The sequence below is a fragment of the Lutra lutra genome, chromosome 11, assembly GCF_902655055.1.
Source record: "Lutra lutra chromosome 11, mLutLut1.2, whole genome shotgun sequence".
Classification (NCBI taxonomy): Eukaryota; Metazoa; Chordata; class Mammalia; order Carnivora; family Mustelidae; genus Lutra; species Lutra lutra.
In genome coordinates this window covers 3,289,735-3,308,593 of record NC_062288.1, presented here as the reverse complement: position 1 = coordinate 3,308,593, position 18,859 = coordinate 3,289,735, and the positions used below count along the sequence as shown (strand labels likewise).

The window sequence follows — 18,859 nt, the reverse complement described above, 5'->3', positions numbered from 1 at the left end:
GGTCCCTTGCGGGAACTGAGGGAAACTTAGCTTCCAGGATCACATGCCCCTACAGAGCTGGCCGTGTCTTCCAGGGGATGCCTGACCAGAATCCTCCATGTGGGCCAGAGACTGTCAACACCACTCACACAGTAATTACTGTCTTCTCTCTGGGGTGGAGCTGGGGCCTGCAGCGGGTGGTTGCTGGAAAAAGCCGATTTTACCTGCTGTCTACCCCGGAGGGAGCCACACCAAGAACAATGTTTTGCAGCTTTTGAGGAGACAAACTCCATGTGCTGCAACAAATGGGATGTGAGCTGTTGGGTAAATCCCCATCTGGAATCTCTCTGCTTCCAAACCACACTGGCCAGCTGCTCATGACGCCCACAGAACCAGCCTCAACGAGAGGTGCACGCCTCTCTGCCCAAGCCAAATAAGAGAAAGTCTGAGAACACCTTCCCAATGAGGGCTGTCTGGGGGCCCCCTCCCCGCCTTCCTCCACAAGAACCCCCATAGGAGGAACAATCCCACTCAGGACCATGGACAGCGCCCGTCTTCCCAGCCGGTGCCGATACACTCCATTGTTTGGAGAAGAAAATAACGGGATAGGAGACAGACTCCCAGTCTTCCTGGGTCCTGACTCAGACCTTGTTGCAATTTTAAAGAATCAAAATGTGGCCAAATACAAAGAAGGAAGTGACCGCTGATCTAAGGCCCACGACAAGGCATCGTAGCATGAAATGCCTGCTCTCCTCATAGGGCAGGTGGAAGGGTCGCCCAGGACATAGGCGGGCGAGGTGGACGCCACATGCCCAGGTCTGTGATTCTGGTTTCATGGTGAAGAATGCAGCACCGCCGGGGAGGGAACTTCCCGAGGTGCCCAGAGCCAGAACCGAGGCCTGAGATCAGTGGCAGTGCCTCCAGCCTCCCTGCCTCCCTGCCTCCAGCCCTGTGCCCTGGGTGTCCAAGCCTGGGCCTCCTCCATGTGGCTCTTCACAGCCCGTGGCTTCTGGTCATGGCTGCCTGAGCCCCTGCGTGACCCATCTCCACCGCTGACGTGTCACCTGCACATGGGGTCTTCCCCATACAGCACATTTATGTCTTTGTGTGCCACTGCCATAGAAGGTTCTGGAACATTTGCTCCCTTAGCACTTGAGGAAGAACCCCTCATGGAAAGGGAGCTTTTCCATGAGTGAACGAATGAATGCGGGTTCTGGCAGTCTGCCCATGTGACAGTTTCGCAAACTGACGGAAAGTAGGATAGACAAGCCCAGAGAGGAAGCCGTCGAGCTTACCACCAAAAACACGGTGCTGCTGTCAGCCTGGCGGTCCAGAAAAAAACAGACCCCACAGCACAGTCCCCTCCCTGAACATGAATTCCTTCCCTAGGACCTTGTAGACATAGGTGGGTCCATGGATACGTTTCGAGAGCAAAGCAGATAGCTTCGTTATCTCGTTGAAGGGCAGAAATGCAGGCTTGCAAGAGCCACGCAACCTCCCAATTACCCACTGGCCCAGCTCTTCAAGGGACCACAGTGAGAGACACGGGAATGCAAAGCAGCCGGGGCCAGCGAGCCCGGCCCCTCCCAAGATAGAGCGCCAGTGACACCTGCTGGCCGCCTGCTGCCTCTGGTGGCCGCCATCCCCAGAGCGGAGCCCACCTTCCCTCCTCTGTATTTAGGAGTAAGTTCCTCTCTTTTCTGGGGTCTCCTCTTGTTTGTTCATTTGCCAAGGGGGAGATGGGTGGAGAGACGGGCAAACCGCATGACAGGGATTAAGATCACAGTACAAACGTCCAGTTACAAGAGGAATAACTCGGGGATGAAAAGTACAGCCTAGAGGATACAATCAATGACACCGTGACAGACGTGTCGGGACGAGTGTCTCGTAATGCTGAACTGCTGTGCTCGACACGCAGAACTTCATATTACAGGTCAGCTACGCTGCAATTAAAAAATATTTAATCGTTGAGCCTAAGCCCAAGTCCTATAAGCTTGGCAAGGGACCCCAGGAGGGACTCCCCGCCCCCACTAGAAATTCCAGTAACTGAAGATTTCAAATCAAATCTAATCACTGCTTACGTACAAGGACGTGTTCTCTGCACCCACCTCATCGCCAACCCCCCAACCCCCAATCTGTATGTGGTGCTCAGTAACCACCGGCAGGATTTTTCCTTGAAGACAGACACTGTGTGACTCACCATAAATAACTTGGTGATACTATAATCTGAAGTCGGGGTTCCCGGCTTCTTACTGATGTCTTTCTTGATGCAGCTAATGCTGAACACTATGTGCTCCTCTGGGATCCTGTGGTTCGGTCCCAGACCGCTCCAATACAGCGAGTATCACGATAATGAGAATCAAATGAATTTTTTGGTTTCCCAGTACACGTAAAACATAGGTTTGCTCTGTGCTGTAGTCTACTAAGTGTGCAATAGCACGGTGTCTTTAAAAAGTACATTTCTGGGTTAAAAAAATGCTTTATTGCTCAAAACCGCTAACTGCCGTCTAAGCTTTCGGCGAATCCCAACCACGGCTCCCAGGTCTTGGTACCAAACACGATAATGATGAAAAAGGTTGAAACATCACAAGAATGACCAAAATGCGACAGAAACGTGATGTGAGCAGATGCTGCTGAAACTCTGGCACGGATAGACTTGCTCGATGCAGGGGTGCCAGAAACCTAAAATCTGTGAGGGTCTGCCACGCACACTCAAGTGAGGTGTGCCCATAACTGATCTGCCTGCCAGAGCTTGCACGGGGCCCTGGTTAACCAAAATCAACAGGAAATTAAGTGTCTACTGGGGCCCCACAGATTGTCAATAAAAAACATCCACTTGGGAGCCATCTTCACGGTGACTGCTTCCGGAAGGTTCTCAGTGGAGAGAGAGTAGATGCCAACTAGAAGTGCTTGGAAAGCTCTCTCACCAACAGCCAAGGATCCGGTGATACCAGCTGCGGGGGGCAAGGATTCACTCTCCCCACCTCTGTGCACAAACCGCACCCACCACCAGCCAGCACACGTGCCTCCCCTCCCCCTCTCCGTGCGCTGACCCTGTGTCCTGGCCACCGTGAACAGGACAAAGCTCCTCACCCACCTGCTTGTGTGATAAGCCACCCCCTCTGCACACAGACAGCACATGGGTATTCTTGACTTAAAGACAAGCCCGGCTGACATTTAGAGCTTTCTATGTGTTTCTGTTTTCACATATTTTTGAGAATTCTGCAACCCCTACCTAAACAAGCAGGACCCTCCAGGGCGTGTCGTGCATCAAGGTTAGAAATAACAGGAATAAATATCATCGCCAATTTTACCCTTTCTAACCCTAATAAGACAATGTTATGAAATTAAAGATCCCAAGTTTCTGATGCAAGAGAGACACCCTCTCACTCCTGGCTTGCCCTCCCATGTCCTCCCTGCCTGTGGCTAGCCCCTCGGCACAGGATGGGAGAGGAGGGGACAAGAGACCACAGCGCCAGGCTGGCCCCGGGACGGCAGGGGGGGTGGGGGACAGAGGCGCATTGGCTCCGCACCTGTGAACGGGAGATGCTGGCTTCTAGAAGGCTGTGGATAGTCTCGTTGGAGATGTGGATGGAAGACTGAAGTTCGTGGGTTAGCTTGGAGATGTTCTGCACCAAATCTTTGACTTTTACATCTGAAAAATCATCAAAAGGAAATCCTGTAATCATAAACGTCTGGCTAATATTGACTGTGAAAACACAAATCCATGCTAAACCCTGGCAAGGATCGTCCGGTCCAAAGCACACGCTGGAGGACATCATGTCCCCTACCCTAGAGGAGCTGAGGTCATTCACACCGAAATAAAACAGACCCAGGGTGTGTGGTCTTTCCTGCTCTCCTGACCACTCTAAGATTTGTGTATTTTAGGATTTACTCTACAAAGACCTTTTTCATAGGGAAGTAACCGGCTCCTGGAAAGACTCATTCTATGTGTTTCCTTATCCTACTTTTTTTTTTTTTTTAACCAGGAGGAGGATCACATAAGGAGCTTCCAGAACTCTTCTCAAGTGGCATGTTGGTGCTATGAGTTGTACAGATAGAGCAGACGGAAAGCAGAGACATACGGACACCGCATGGCTTGTCCAGGGATGCAGGGACAGGATGACACAAAAGCTTCTCCTCCACCCCGGTTCTGGTTTTGGGATGCAGGATTCCAGAACTTTCCTTCTTAACTCCAAATACATGAGAGCAGCCAAGTTCTGAATACTTTGTCACATACAGTGCAACCTTCCCTTTGTACATTCTACTTCAGTAACATATTTGTGGGAGAAAGCACACTTCCTTCGTAACTGAGCCGAGCTGGAGGAAACACATCTTACCCTCCGTCACTGTGAAATTGCTGAGAAGAGTCAGCATGGGATTCCCGGATAACCAGGTCTTCTCGAGGCTTTGGGCCAACCTAAAACGGCAGAAGATCAAAGTGAACGTAGGCAAGATAAACACCAGAAACAAGGTTGGAGTGAACAATCCGGCCTCCGTTCCCAGGAGATGAGCCAGATAACATCACATTTCCAGAACGTTCTTCAGACAATCAGACACACCACATCTCCTGACGCCCTCCACACAGGGATGCCCGTGACTGTCACGATCCCAGCACGGTGTCCTTGGGGCCCCGGCCAGGCCAGATGAGTTGGGAGGACGAAGAAGCGTGAGTGGCCTCTCATAAATGTGGAGAGAATAGAGAGACTAGATCAGGGAATGTGGGAGAAGTTGGGATATTAAGGAGTCGACGACCCTTCTTTCTGTGCCTAAGTCTGTTTGCAGAATACGCTGTGTGATCTCCTCTGCCACTGGTTTGCACATGGAGGACACAGGACACAATTAACCCAATAAGAAGGGAATTTGAAGAATCTTTGCCTACTCTGACAAAACACACTGAACACCGTATTACAGAGTCAGATCTTGGATCTCACATCTTGCTCATCAGTAAAGCAAGCCTTCCCGTGAATGCCCCCATATATTTCACCACTGAAATCTTCCAGCCGTGGAAAACTCTGCTGCCGTCTAGACACTGTATGTGGCACCCATCATGGTCCAAGATGGACAAACTGAGACTTAGAAACTCAAGACAACTTCCTGATGAAGGAAAACACGGGGGCGGGCAGAGACCCCGGGACATACGTACGTGCGCACACGCTGCAGAGCCAAGTCCAGCAGCGGCCGGCGTTCACAGTCCCGGTCGGTGGCGCGCTCCAGGCTGCTCCTGAGGCTTTCCAAGGAGCTAGAAAGATTCCTTCTGAGACCTTCACAATTGAGCTGAGGGGGTGAGGACCACATCTTCTGCATTTCCTAGAAAACAGCAGAGATCCAGTTAGAAACACACACACTTGTTCATGGAGGCTCGTGCCTGGTTTCTGGGTAAATGTGTGCCCCCAAGCCCACCCCAAGGACTCCGTACGATGCAAGCATTCTGCTCGCCTCCTCTGCCTGGGCAAACATAGTGTTGGAGACTGAGGACATCCCAGCAGGTCTAATAGTGCCTGCCCCTTGCAGAGCAGCAGAAGGAGCCCTTGGCTGGGCGCCGGGAGATCTCGCCTCTTAGTCCTGGCTCGGCCTCGCACGGTCCAGGCGGGGTGGCGTGCTCTCCAAGGCCTGCCAGAGAAGGAGCACCGTCCAGCTGGCGACCAGAGTTCATTCATTCCTGGTTTGAAAACTGAACCTTTGCAGCATTCCCAGCCACAGAGCTCACTCCTGAGAAATCGTATGTGGCTGTCCATAGAAACCATGGGGAAGACCTGGGTCTCCCCTGCCCTGAAGGTCCCTGCCACCCCTCGGTGAGGAGCACAGTGAGACCCCCGGTCTAGGCCCAATTCTAAGGGTCCTTGGCTACCCTAGCATCCTCTTTCCTTTTTTGAGATTTTACTTATCTATTTGAGAAAGAGAGAGCAAAAGCAGGGGAGAGGGGCAGAGAGAGAAGGAGAAGCAGGGTCCCCACTGAGCAGAGAGCCCAATGCGGGGCTCCCTCCCAGGACTCTGAGATCATGACCTGAGCTGAAGGCAGATGCTTAACCCACTGAGCCCCTCACCAGGCGCCCCTGTCTTAGCATCTTCTTTGAAGCATGATCCAGCCTTATGAAATACCAATCATTTCTCTCTCTCTCTCTCTCTTTCTCTCTCTCTCTCTCACACACACACACACACAAAATAGAGTAATACCTATATAAAATACCTATAAAATGAAAACATTCATCGTATGTAAAATCGAGTGATGAACAGTAACATAAAATTGAAAAGAGCTGGAAAAACAGCCCACGTGTCGGCGTGCGCACAGACACGCGTCCCAGTGCCTTCCCTGGACACAGGAATTCTGCTGCACAGAACTGAGCCACATCGCCAGAATTTTGTTATGTTATCTTATTTTATTGACATCCCCCGACTCTTCCTGAGGGCGGAAGCGCGGCCCCAGCTTCTGCCAATGAAGGCGAGAAAGGAATCAAATGTAAGTCTACCCTTAGGTAGTATTTCTGCTCGACACAACGTGTAAAAATTTCCCTCAAAACCATGATCAGTTTCTCTTACAAACGAAACCATGAATCATTTTGCTGGTCAGAGAGACCTAAGACATCAATTTCCCAAGGAAAGTGAACCGTGGAAGATACGGTACCTGAGCCTGGAGTCGCCGGACACAGCCTAGCAGAACCCGCCTGAGGACCCAGGAGTTGCCAGGGTAACAAGGGAGCCCTCAAGGGGAGCAGTGACATGGAACCAGGGCACCCAGACTCACACCACCAGCAGCACCTCGGAACCGTGTCACGGGGGAGCCCACACAGCCAGCAGACCACCACACACTGGGTACCCACTAACTTGCCCAGGATTATGGGTCCCTGTCCAAGTTCACATTTTCCCAATCATTGGTGGGGGGGTAAAGCTTGAACAGAAATCCTACAGAGCTGTCCATCCAATCATCCATTCATTCATCACCCACCTCCCAGAGGCTTGCATCCCGGGGAGGACGCCTGCCAACAGACAGCCATTGGACAAGGCGGGGGGACATCCGGTCCTGTGTCAATATTCCCCCTCTGCGGAGGCCCCTTTGCCTAGCACACAGGTGCAGGGATTCCCCTGGGTCAGAACGAGGGGTACAACTCCCTTCTGAGAACAGAGGATGAATGAAGCCCACTGCCCCTGGGCTCTGCCCCAAAATGCCTTCTTTCCTAGAAAAGAGCCTTTAGTTCAGAATTCAGTAATTTTATGCCAGTTTTATGTAATTCTACTCATTTGTAATATTCCCACTATGGATTATTCTTAATTTTAGCAACACAATGATTTTGAAATATGTGGGGTTGTGGAGAAGGACAGTGGACGTCCCGTCCCAGCAGCAAGGACACTGGAAGGTGAGTTCTGGCTTCCTTTGTCACAGATGCACTGGGCTCTGTGCAAGGAGTGTTGGGTGCAAAGACCTAGGCTGACATCCACAAGGCTGGACTTTGGGGACAGGATCAGGCCACCAAGTGCACGAGTCAGGGTCTGACCACCGGAGGTCTATAGGAACCGGTCAGGGAGGTGCACCCAGCGTGCTTTGCAGAGGCAATGCAGTCCCCAGGTGGGTCCAAAGGGCTAGACTTGGGGAGAGGGTTGGAAACCCAACCTGGGTTCCAGCCACATGCTCCATGTCTCGACTCACTGGGCACGCACATCTTAATTTAACGTAATTTTTTTTCTGACCTCTGTTTAGCTCCCTGCCGCTGTCTTCCACCACCAAGCGCCAGGGCGCTCCCTTCCGGCGCGATGCCTCGTCGGCACCAATGCAACCTCTGTCAGAACGTTCTGTCAGACGCCGGAAAACTAAAAATAGCTGTGCCTTTGGCTCACCCCTGCAGGGCACCGAGCACTTCACACCCCGGAGCCTAGGAGCATTTCTGTTTCTAAAAGCCTCGCACTCTGGAAAACCTTGAGCCGTCCTAGAGGCTTCACACCCTGAGATCAGCCCAGTCCTATTTTTGTCATCAAAGACAGGAACTCCTGCTTGCTCTCCAGACAGACCTAACTGTTGGCAGCCCGAGCTGTTGAAAGCCACTAGGAATTGGAAGCACGAAGGCAGCCTTCGAGGCAGCTTTGAAAGCGGGCATGCTCGCCTTCCTGTATGACTGCAAACACTACTAGGCACTCAAGAGGCATCTGTTGGGTTTTTTTAATGGGTCTACATTTAATACAGGACAGAGATCTGTGCAACCCGGAGATAAGATTTGGATGGTCTCATAAATCAGTGTCCTTAGGGAAGAGTGCTGGGTCACGACTCTTCCCAAGTCTGTTGCAGGGACCACCCGCTCACATTCTCCCTGCACCGTGTCCGGGGGCGTAGCCTGACCACCTCCCGTCTCCCTCCGCAGCACCCTTCACCCGGCCTGCTGTGACCATGCAGCCTTCCCCAGACACGTGTTCAGGTGGCGTTGCTGGAACACAAAAGCCATTAATGACATCCAGGTCAGGCGCTTGTAGAAAGGAAGGTGCTCAGTCTGTCGCCAGACTGACGTCGCTGTCCTCCACCCTTCCCCAGCAGGTCAGGCCTGCTGGTGGGCCCCGTGGCCTTGGCTCCCAGGGGAAGGGAGCCGGCCGTGGGCGAAAGGCACGACCGCGGGCCCAGCTCCAGCTCAAGGCCCCACATGGCTGCTCACTGGGCTCCCATCTAAGTCCATAAAAGGAAGCCTTGAGGCTGGTCCCCATACAGCAAAGGGCTCTCAGTGCTCACCCGTGTGTGCTAAGTCAAAACCCACGGAGGGCTGGTCAGTGTTTAATAACTAGCTCTCCGGGGAGAAATATCTTATTTGTAGAATTTGCCAATTTCCATGGTATAAATGGTGTCACCGTGACCTCACTTGAGTCACTAAGGCGACATCCGTGAACACAGAATTGGTTAGAGAGGCATGGCGGCGTGTAAGGTGCTCCCACTGCACAGGAGGAGGAGGTGGGAGCCAGCTCAAGGACACGGTCAGCAGCAAAACCCCCACAGGACACCCGGGCGGCTCAGTTGGCTGGGCGTCTGCCTTCAGCGCATGTCATGGTCTCAGGGTCCTGGGATCGAGCCCCGCGTCCGGCTCCCTGCTCAGCAGGGAGCCTGCTTCTCCCTCTCCCCCTGCTGCTTCCCCTGCTTGTACTTGCTCTCTCTCTCAAATAAATAAAATCTTTTCTTTAAACCGCACTAAAATAATTAGATATTGACGAACCTTCATTTTGCACACAACTTACTCTCATAGATGTTTGTATCATTGGCTTATCAACGACGTTGAGGCTAAGAACCTGCTTGCTGGAGTCCTGAACACGGAACATGCCGGTGTCACTCGGCAGAAGCCAGGGGAGGAGGGCCGTGGGCTAACCTCTGGCGTGGCCAAGCCAACACAGCTGTGTGGTTACAGGGACACAGCCAGCACGCTGGGCGTGAGCAGACTGTCTCGCGTGGCCAGGCACGAGGAAGACGGTGGCAGAAGACAAACCTGGTAGTGGTCATGCATCAGGGCGGCCCCCTGGAGAGCAGGTATGATCAGCCGCCGCGTCCCACCCTGCTTGCAACTCAGAGCAGCGCACAGCATGTCCTTGGCCAAGGAAGGGTTTTCTGTTGGAGGAAGCACACGGACACGTCATTGGTAAACGGTCTTCTCCCTGGTGAGGGGCTCTCCCCAAGTCATTTCTGAAAGACCCAAAAGGATGACAAATTCATGAACATTTCTTAAATCCTCAAAATCCACTTTCAGAATATGAAAGGGAAGCTGTGGTTTTGAGTTCCTGGCATCTGGTGTTTTTCTGGGAGTAACTGAATGTACAGAAATTAACACCCTCCACCTCCCCATGCTGGCGTGTCCTTTCGTAGCCCTTTGGGAAGGGACCTCGTTCACCAGGTCTGCCCAGGATGGCCCTGGCTTCCTCAATGGCCTGGGAGTAGCTGTGATCAGTGCCCTCTTTGATTCCCCAAAGTGCCCCAGCTCGAGGGGTGCATTACTCACATGGTCAGTTTGAGGCCCTCCCCACAACTGTCCCCTACCTCACACCTCCCAGCCCACCTCTCCACCTGCTCCTAACACCTCCCACAGCTCTCCATTCCCTGCCCCAACCCCCAATTCATCTTCACCTCTGAGTCACAGGGCTCCTCCTAATGGGACATGGCTGGTTCTAATGACAAAGGAAATTCCCAACCTTTCCCACTGGTGAGCCCTGCTCCCAGGCTCCCAGGGAAGCTGTACATCAACGTTCACCAAGGTCCGAGCGACTTCATGAAGGACTTCACCAGACCTCAAAGAGGGGGCTCTATTTCTGCCCTGACACACATGGTACACCTGCTTCCTTAGCAAATGACCAAAAAGAAACATTTCAGACTAAAGATATGAGTAAAAATCTCCCCAGGTACCCATACCTCCAAATCTCACAACCTTGCACATACTAATAGCTGAAGGTTGAGTTTGTAATTTTCCAGAACATCCTTCCTCATGATGCTTTGGAACTGATGTAATAAGAAACATACAACCCTGGGTTAGGAGTGAGTGGGACAGTCAGGTGATCAGGGCCAGGGTCTGCAACAAGGAAAAAGGGAATCAGGACAGCTGAGATCAAACAGCACTAGCATCTGTTCTGCAGTGTACACAAGACCACACTGACATTCTGCTCTGTAGCCTTTGCAGAAATAAATTCTGCAAAACATCCTAAAATAAGACAACCACAAAAACATTGTCAGTATCACAGGTGAGGGGCAGTTAAGACCTAGCCCGCAGATGTCAGCAGAAAAAAGACCATCAGCACGTGGGCACGAACCTAATAGATAGACAGATACGTGACCAAAGCCCGGGTTGGCACGACTCAGCACACCCTGATTGCTTAAGTTCCCCAAAAGAGCTCATAAAAGTCCCTAAACTTAGAAACTCCAGGGGCAACCCTCTCAGAACCCCCCTCCCTCTCTGGGAGCTCTATGCTCTTGCTCAGTAAACTGTGCTTTGCTTCCCATCACTCTTGCTCTGGTCTACCTCTTCCTTCTTTGAAGCAGAGCAACCAAGAGCCACAGGCACTGAGATGACACAAATCCTGTAACACCTACAGCACAAGTTCCTTCCTGGGAGCACCCTCTTCCTTGGACAGACTGTGTATCCGGGCAGCTGCCCTCACTTGGGTTCGAATAAAACTGTCTTCCTTTTTGCACAATTTCTAAAAGATTTGTTCATTTTGTGTTGAAAATAGGAATCTGCTCAAAGGATGGGGTAGTATCCACAGCCTTGTGCAGCCACCAGTCACACCCCATCCCTGCTCATTCCCGGGACTCTTCCCCACTCCCCAAAGCCACCTGCACCTCCTGCCCTGCCCAGAGAGCCTCTCCTGACCCTGTCTTTCAGAGCTCTGCCTCAGGACACCTGCCTCCTGCCAGCGCTGAGCCCGTCCTGCCACACCCCTAGCAGGTAAATGCATGCTGCCCCCACCCATCCAGGGCCTCTGCTCGAGTCTTGTCCCAGGTCACCGCCTGCTCCTAGCACACACCTCTGCTCCTAGCACATGCCTGGTAAACATTGCAGTCTTGCTGTATACAAAATGAAATGTATTGCCAGGAGTAGCAAAAACTTTAAAATAATTTTTTTTTCAGTTTGGCAAAAAAAAAAACCAGTTCTGCTTCTTAACATTATTACATTGTTTCTCCAAAGTAATTTTTTAAAAACTGTTTTGAACTCTTGAAGACACTTGAAAAACACTATTTTGAGCCACAATGAGTCTACCACATGCATGGATTTTTTACAGGACAGCCTGCAAATGCAGTTTCTCTTCCTGGCAATTTTCTTAGTAGCACTTTCTTCTCTCTAGCTTACTTTACTGTAAGAATAGAGTGTATGGTGGTGGTGTGGGGTCTGGCTGGTTCATTCAGTGGATCTGGGTCTCTTGATCTCAGGGTCGAGTTCAAGCCCCACGTTGGATGTAGAGATTATGTAAATAAACTTTAAAAAGAATAGAGTGTATAATACATAGAACATACAAAACACGTGTTAACTGACTATCTATATTATGGATACGGTCAAAAGCAGGCTGTTAGTAGTTAAGTTTTGGCACATCAGAAATTATACGAGAATTTCTGACTGCACGAGGGGGTGATGGCCCCAAAGCCCTGTGGGGTACAGGGGTCAACTCCACACAGAATGCCGACTGCACAGGACACACCCAAAGTCATGCTTTTCAGAAGCAACCTTCCTCATTGGTTTAGTTTCTCATCAATGTCACTATTGCTCTGACTTTGAAAACAGATCTCTTTACAGTAAAAAATGCAAAATGTGTCTCTTAAGCAATCTCCTATGGAAACACAAACAAAAGGTGCAACGTGCTACGTAATGCACCAGCATTTGTCTTTGGGGACAAAAGAAGCCTCTGCTTTGGAGGAGACAGGACAACATGTTCGGGAGCTATGTCACCCAGACGCTCCAGGAAGGGACTCTCTGACCACATAGATTTAGGCAATGACCAGGTCCACCCTCCGCTTTCCTGGTAAACCGAGGAAGTGGGAAGGTAGGGACCGGGGCCTGGCGTCGCTGGAAGGCTGGTCAGGGAGGATGTGTGGGTCTGCTTCTAGCACACCCTTGAAGGGACCCCCCCTCGAGGCCGGGAACCCGCACGCCCACCAGAACCTCTCCCTCCACACTCCTGTCCACGCCTGCTGCGCCTCAAGCTGCTTCTGCAGACCCAGCTCCAAGCCCTGGCTCCTCCCACCCCCCTGCAGGGGCGCCTCCAGGCTCTGGGACACGTCAGAGCCCCGCTCTGGCTTGGCAGTCCCACCCCCTCTCCAGACCCCCTGCCTCCCCCAGTCCCACAGGTTGCTCCACCAGACGCACTGACTTCCTCACTCCCAGGTCCCGGGCAACCCACCGCCACTGTCTGGGCCTCAGTGTGCCCACTGGGGACACCAGAAGGTCGAAGAAGACAAGTCCTCTGGTTCAGGGAACCTACCAGGCCGCACCCCGTGCCCTCATGCAGACATCCTCACAGATTTCAGGTATCAGATCCGGGGGACAAAAACGACAGCTGTCCTCACGATGACACCAAATTTGACTCGGGCCCTGAAAATACTCCATTTCCAAGAGTAACCGTCACCGGTCTGAGTGCTACTCCTTTTGTGTCACCGGACAAGAGCCAGCACCCCTTCTGGCCCCCCACCCCCACTCATCGCTGGCCGGTGCTTACACCTGTCCCCGCCTGTCATGGCCCCCTCCTATTCCAGAAATGCTTGACGGTTTAATAAGGAAAGTGGACGACGGTCTGAAGGAGACCCAGGCATGCGCGAGTTTTCTTGAAATGAAACAGACAAATCCGAAATTAATTCTGTCACCAACGAAACCTAATGTCAAGTCTGCAACCTTCCTCTAGGGGCTGTACTGCAGAATGGCGGAGTAAACAAACCCAGCTGATAACGAACATCGAATTCATTTAAAAGTCATCACATTAGGGGCACCTGGGTGGCTCAGTGGGTTAAGCCTCTGCCTTCGGCTCAGGTCATGATCTCAGGGTCCTGGGATCAAGCCCCGCATCGGGCTCTCTGCTCAGCGAGGAGCCTGTTTCCCCCTCTCTCTCTCTGCCTGCCTCTCTGCCTACTTGTGATCTCTCTCTCTGTCAAATAAATAAATAAAATCTTCAAAAAAAAAAAAAAAGTCATCACATTAGACTTCAGCCATTACGTCTTGACTGAGAAATGTCCGAATCATTCTGCGTCTGAAGGTGGTTGGGTCCAATGTCAGGTGAGCACTGGGGACGCAGGAAAAAAGTGTGATTTGCGATTGACCAGAGAGTGAAAACATGTGTGGCCTGTCCTAGGGTGTGCTCAGATATTCAACGCTTGGTTAAGTCAACAGAATTTTGCCATCGTTCACAACATCTCGAATCAGAAGTAGAGATTTTCTTTTTTAAAAAAAGGAGAAAGATCTACATGCCAGCTGGGGTTTCATTTACATCGACAGATGTGTCCCCACCTCTGTGGCACACACACACATGCACACACACACGCACGCACACAAGCACACATACACACACGCGCATGCACGCACACACACATACACGCACACGCATGCATGTGTGCACACATCCCCTTTCCCTGTTTCTCAGCCTAAACGATCCCTGTGCTGGTCCCTAAATTACTATTTCTCATCCTCAGCCTGCATTGCGCGGGGCGGCCAAGTGTGGGGGGCATAGCACACAAGGCCCAGGGAGACAACCTGGGCTCCCGTCTGCTTTTATGTACCTCCTCCTACCTGTGCTTTGAATCAAGCGTGGCTCCCACTCCGGAGGGCTCAGCAGGAACCTGCCGGGCCGGACCAGGGCTCAGCCTGTTTGATCCTGAAGCCCCCACCCCACGCGGGCAGATTCCCCTTCCTGTGGGCATGGAGCTGGGTTTTGCCTTAGAGTGATTACCTGGGCAGCCACCTGGGGGAGGGGGAGGGGCAGCCCTGCAGAAGAGGAGGCTCAGATCCTCCGCTCCTGGACTCTGGTCCTGTCCCCGCACCCACTGCCCTGTACCCACTGTCCCCGCACCCACTGTCCCCTCACCCATTGTCTCTGCACCCACTGTCCCCGCACCCACTGTCCCCGCACCCACTGTCTCTGTACCCACTGTCCCTGCACCCACTGTCTCTGCACCCTCAGGCCTAACAGCACTGACTCTAGGAGAGGGAGGTGTGGAAGCTACGTCATTACAGTTGCGTTTAACAGAGGTCTGCTCAGCATCCCTGCCGGCAGAGAAAAAGGGAAGTCATCCTTCTAGAAGAGCTGCCCCCCGCTCTGAGTCACAGAGTCCAGCTGGAGTTCAGGTTGGGGAGACAAGGACGCGCATGCCAGGAGCAAAGACGCAGACCAAAGCCCAGCTCAGGGGCTAAGAAGGCCGCACAGGCCTCTAAGAGAAAGTCAGGGGTAATCTTCCCATCCCTGGGAGAGCCGGTCCCTGAAAGCCTGCATGGGACAACATGCGGCCCTTGTCACATGCACAGCCCACCTGAAAAGATGCTGAACACACGGAGAACCAGCACCGTCACTTTCTGCAGGATCACGATGGCTTCCGGGGGGTTCTGAAGCTGCTGGAAAATTTGACACATTTCCACGCTAAGGGAAAAAACAGACAATGGCATGAGAGGGAGAAAATCAGCAAGCCGTGTGCATCCCTGCTGTACACAGAAAGTCATCACTGTCCCCCTCCATGACAGACCCCAGACACACAGGTGGCCATCCAGACCTCTCAGAAACACTGGGTCCCCTGCTCTGGAAGCATCGATTCCAGGGCTAGGAAGCCAGCTATCTGCCCTTTCCTTGCCTTGATCCGTTCTCAAATGCAAAGGTTCTGCCTTCTTTGGGGCCAAGGGTGGGAGAAAGGGAGTGGAGAAAGCCAGTAGAGAGAAATCTTATGGTTTACTATTTATGTACAGAGAATTCACAGCAGTGGATGAATTAGTATGTAAGTTTCTTATCTTTCAGCAAAATGGGTATAGCATGCATGTGTGTGTGTGTGTTTGCATGCGTGTGTGTGCGTGTGTTTGCATGTGTGTTGGTCTTCATGGGGTCCAATGGTGGTGTTGGGATAACTGCGTCCAGACCACTGTTTTACTAAGCAGTAATGCTGTAAAGTCCTAAAGGCTGGTTTTTCCTTTTGTAAAGCAAGTGCCCAGTGCAAATTTTAGTGGCAAATGCATGCATTTCGAAGGTATCTCAAAACCACGCATTACCAGCCACACCCCACAGAGGCGCCTCTATTTGAAAGATCCTGGTTGACTTTGATAACTGCCCGTTCCCACCCATCACTTTTCCTCTTCCTGCACTTGAAGTGCCTTCTCTTAGGCTTTAAACTCACCAATAGAGAGAAAGAGCCTAGAAAACCTTAGGTTCCCACCCTCGGCCCCAAGGAAGGCAGAACCCCCAGCCGGCATTCTTTTCTATCTGTGGCCTCATTTTATGACCCCAGCTATGCCATGTAGTTCCCAGAACTCATCAGTCACAGCCCGTTACTTTTGCAGAGGGTCACGGAGGCGGCTGCTGAGGGCTGGCCCACCACGGCGGCGGTTCTGGACGGGCTAAGAGCCCCCACACAGCGGGGGCTCATGCTCAGCTCTGCCATCACACCACTGGCCAAAAGGGCTCGGGAATTTTTTCTTGAACCCTGAATGGCTTTTGTGTCACACTTAAATGAGCCGACACTGTTTCAAAACTCAAAATTATCCTCAAAGTCTGACAGAACTGAGTATGTAAGTAACAGGACCTGTGAAGCACCTGCCAAGGAGTTTATCCAAGTGTGTGTATATTCTTTTTCTCTTTTCTTTTTTTTTTTTTTTTAGACACTGGGTCACATCGACCGATGAAGGGTACAACTACCCAAGGAAATTCCCCAAAATTCCTTGAAAAGGAACATCCTTGCTGAGGCCTGGAGATCGACAAGCCTCTCGGCTTCTGGAAACTCAGTGTTGAGTCAACCGGGTTAAGTCAAGTGCACGTACGCCGAGGGGACCAACATGGCAACATCACAAGCCTGAGTCCACGCTTCACTCGGAATTCTCCAGAACACTGTGACCACCAGAACAGGGTTTGTTTGCATGTTTAAATGCAAGGCAATGTTCCTACAGTGTGCTGTTTTAAATTTACTTTCCCCAAGGAATGAAACCTTCTGGAAAAAATAAAAAGTTTAAAAACCATCCTGCTTTTTGGAGCTGACTCCGAACGGCCAAAGAGCCACTTGCTTCAACACACCTAATGGGACCGGGGACCACCACCTGTCCTGGCAAACGTGGATGTTCTCCAGACAGGGTTTTGTTTGTCCATGTTTGGGAATCCCACCAGTCCTTAGAGAACACGGTTATCACATGTTAATGTGGAAGGTTCAGCGTGGGGGTGGTGTGTGTGTATTTATCAGGACGAGAATGAGTTTACTGATTCTGTGCACTTTTGCCTGGGGTGTGGGCATCCTTGAGGTGAATAAAAACTGGGGTTTTGTGGCGCCTGGGTGGCTCAGTTGGTTAAGCGTCTGATTCTTGGTGTCAGCTCAGGTCAGGATCTCAGGGTCTCGAGATCGAGCCCTGCATCAGGCCTCATGACCAGTGTGGAGTCTGCTTAAGATTCTCTCTCCCCCCCCACCCTTCCCTCCTGTGCACTCTCTTTCAAATAAATGAATACATTTTTTAAAAAAGGTGGGGTTTCTTCATAGTTATACCAGGTAATTGCAGATTCAAGAGGATCTGACTTTGTTTGATGCTTTTGAAGGTAAGGCAAAAAAATACAAAATCCTCTCGGGAAGCCAGATTCAAGGGCAGTGGGTTGCTCTAAAATAGAGAACAAAATGGAGAGGTTTTATTTTTAGGTATAATAAAAATACAGTGGAATTGGTGGATATTTGGGGGGCAGGAAATAGTTATTCCTGAATTGGGTTTTAGTGCTACAGAAAGACAAACATTTATCATTGTCATTTCTGGGCCAAATCAAACATGATGGTGTGTAGAGCTGTGTAATGGTCACCATCTGGTAGTGCATACTTTGGTAAATTGTGGGATTTTAATTATTACATTTTAGTTGTGCCTAAAAGATCATGGACCTGGAAGCAAAAGGAACATGATTTCATTTTTCTGTACAGATACCAAAGGCCACCATCTCCCTCGTGATGTGGGTGTGTTGTATTGGGTAAGACATCGAACTGCTCCATATCTGGGCTTCCCAGCCCCCAGTATGAGGAATGTGGTGTTTGAAAGCCTAGAGCATACTCACAAATCACCTGGGCATCTTGGTAGACCGTGGGCCCTCGGTAGGCAGGTAGGAGATGGGCCAGGGCACCTGCTCTCACGTGAGCTGCTGGCCCCACAAGCTCCCGCCGCAGAGAGAAGGGGTCCATCAGACCTCAAACCCATGAGCAATCTGATGGCCTACTGGGGACATTCTGTGTCTTCCCCATGGAAGAAGCCGATGATAAGAAGAGTGAAAACAGAGGGAGAAGGAAAGCAAGTAATCGCTAAGCGGAGGACACAGGGAATGTAGCCTTCTGAGCTTAGTGACCAGGTGTTGGCCACACAGCCAGTCCACAGCCCATTCATTCCTACCCTTGGTGGACGGTATAAATGCCCTCCCCGGAGAACCAGAAACATCTGATGAAAACTGGTGTTGATGGAGTATACATGTTGCCAAGACCGCCTCCAGCTCACTCGGAAACTCAGAGCAGAGTGTACTGTCCCACACAGTGGGGAGTGGGATCAGAGGCAGTGCAGAGGTGAAGCGAGAAGCTCTGGAAGGCAGCATGCAAATGTCAAAGGAGTGATAGTTCTTCAAGCCAGGAGACCCTTGTCTCACTAACCGAAGAAATCCTGCCAAGTTATAAAAAACGGCTGGATCGAGGCACTGCCCTATTGCAACAGAACCAGCAGAAAACAAGTCAAACTCTCTGGCAGATGAGTGAGGGTTTGGTGCCACCTCCAGTCTCCCCATGGGATGAAGAGAAAGGTAGGAGCAGGCAGGGACCACTGGCCATCCAAAGGTACTGTCACACACAAGAAGGAAGGATTGGGACAGAGTAGTGTCTCAGAGACTCTGCACACCCAGGACACAAATCCTCCAACCTGAAGCAGTAGAAACTTCCAGAACACGATGAGTGACAGGATCAGAACAGGGCTCCCCTCACCTGTCTCTCAGACATGGGGGCAGAGCTTGGAGCTGGATCAACCACAGCATTGGGCTGAACCTAAAGAGGGAGAAAGCTGGGGCGCCTGGCTGGCTGTCAGTAGAGTGCATGACTCTGGATCACAGGGTTGTAAGTTTGAGCCCCATGTTGGGTGCAGAGATAATGTAAAATCTTTAAAGAGAAAGGAAACCAAGAGCTGCCTGTCCCTTCCCAGTGGTGGTTACAGCTGAAAGCACAGTTCTCTGCATGGACTGCATATAGTCTTACACTCTT

At 51.4% G+C, this 18,859-nt stretch overlaps 1 protein-coding gene across 1 annotated transcript in view; it reads right to left on the bottom strand.

Moving 5' to 3' along the window:
- Positions 1-18,859, bottom strand: part of ABCA13 (ATP binding cassette subfamily A member 13) — a 340,662-nt gene that overhangs the window by 235,855 nt on the left and 85,948 nt on the right. Inside the window, exons 20-24 of the mRNA XM_047695838.1 lie at positions 14,936-15,042; positions 9,432-9,550; positions 5,126-5,289; positions 4,320-4,399; positions 3,513-3,634 (exon numbers count right to left, since the gene is read on the bottom strand). Of these exons, the coding sequence (XP_047551794.1) occupies positions 3,513-3,634; positions 4,320-4,399; positions 5,126-5,289; positions 9,432-9,550; positions 14,936-15,042 (592 nt within the window). The remainder of the gene's footprint in view (positions 1-3,512; positions 3,635-4,319; positions 4,400-5,125; positions 5,290-9,431; positions 9,551-14,935; positions 15,043-18,859) is intronic.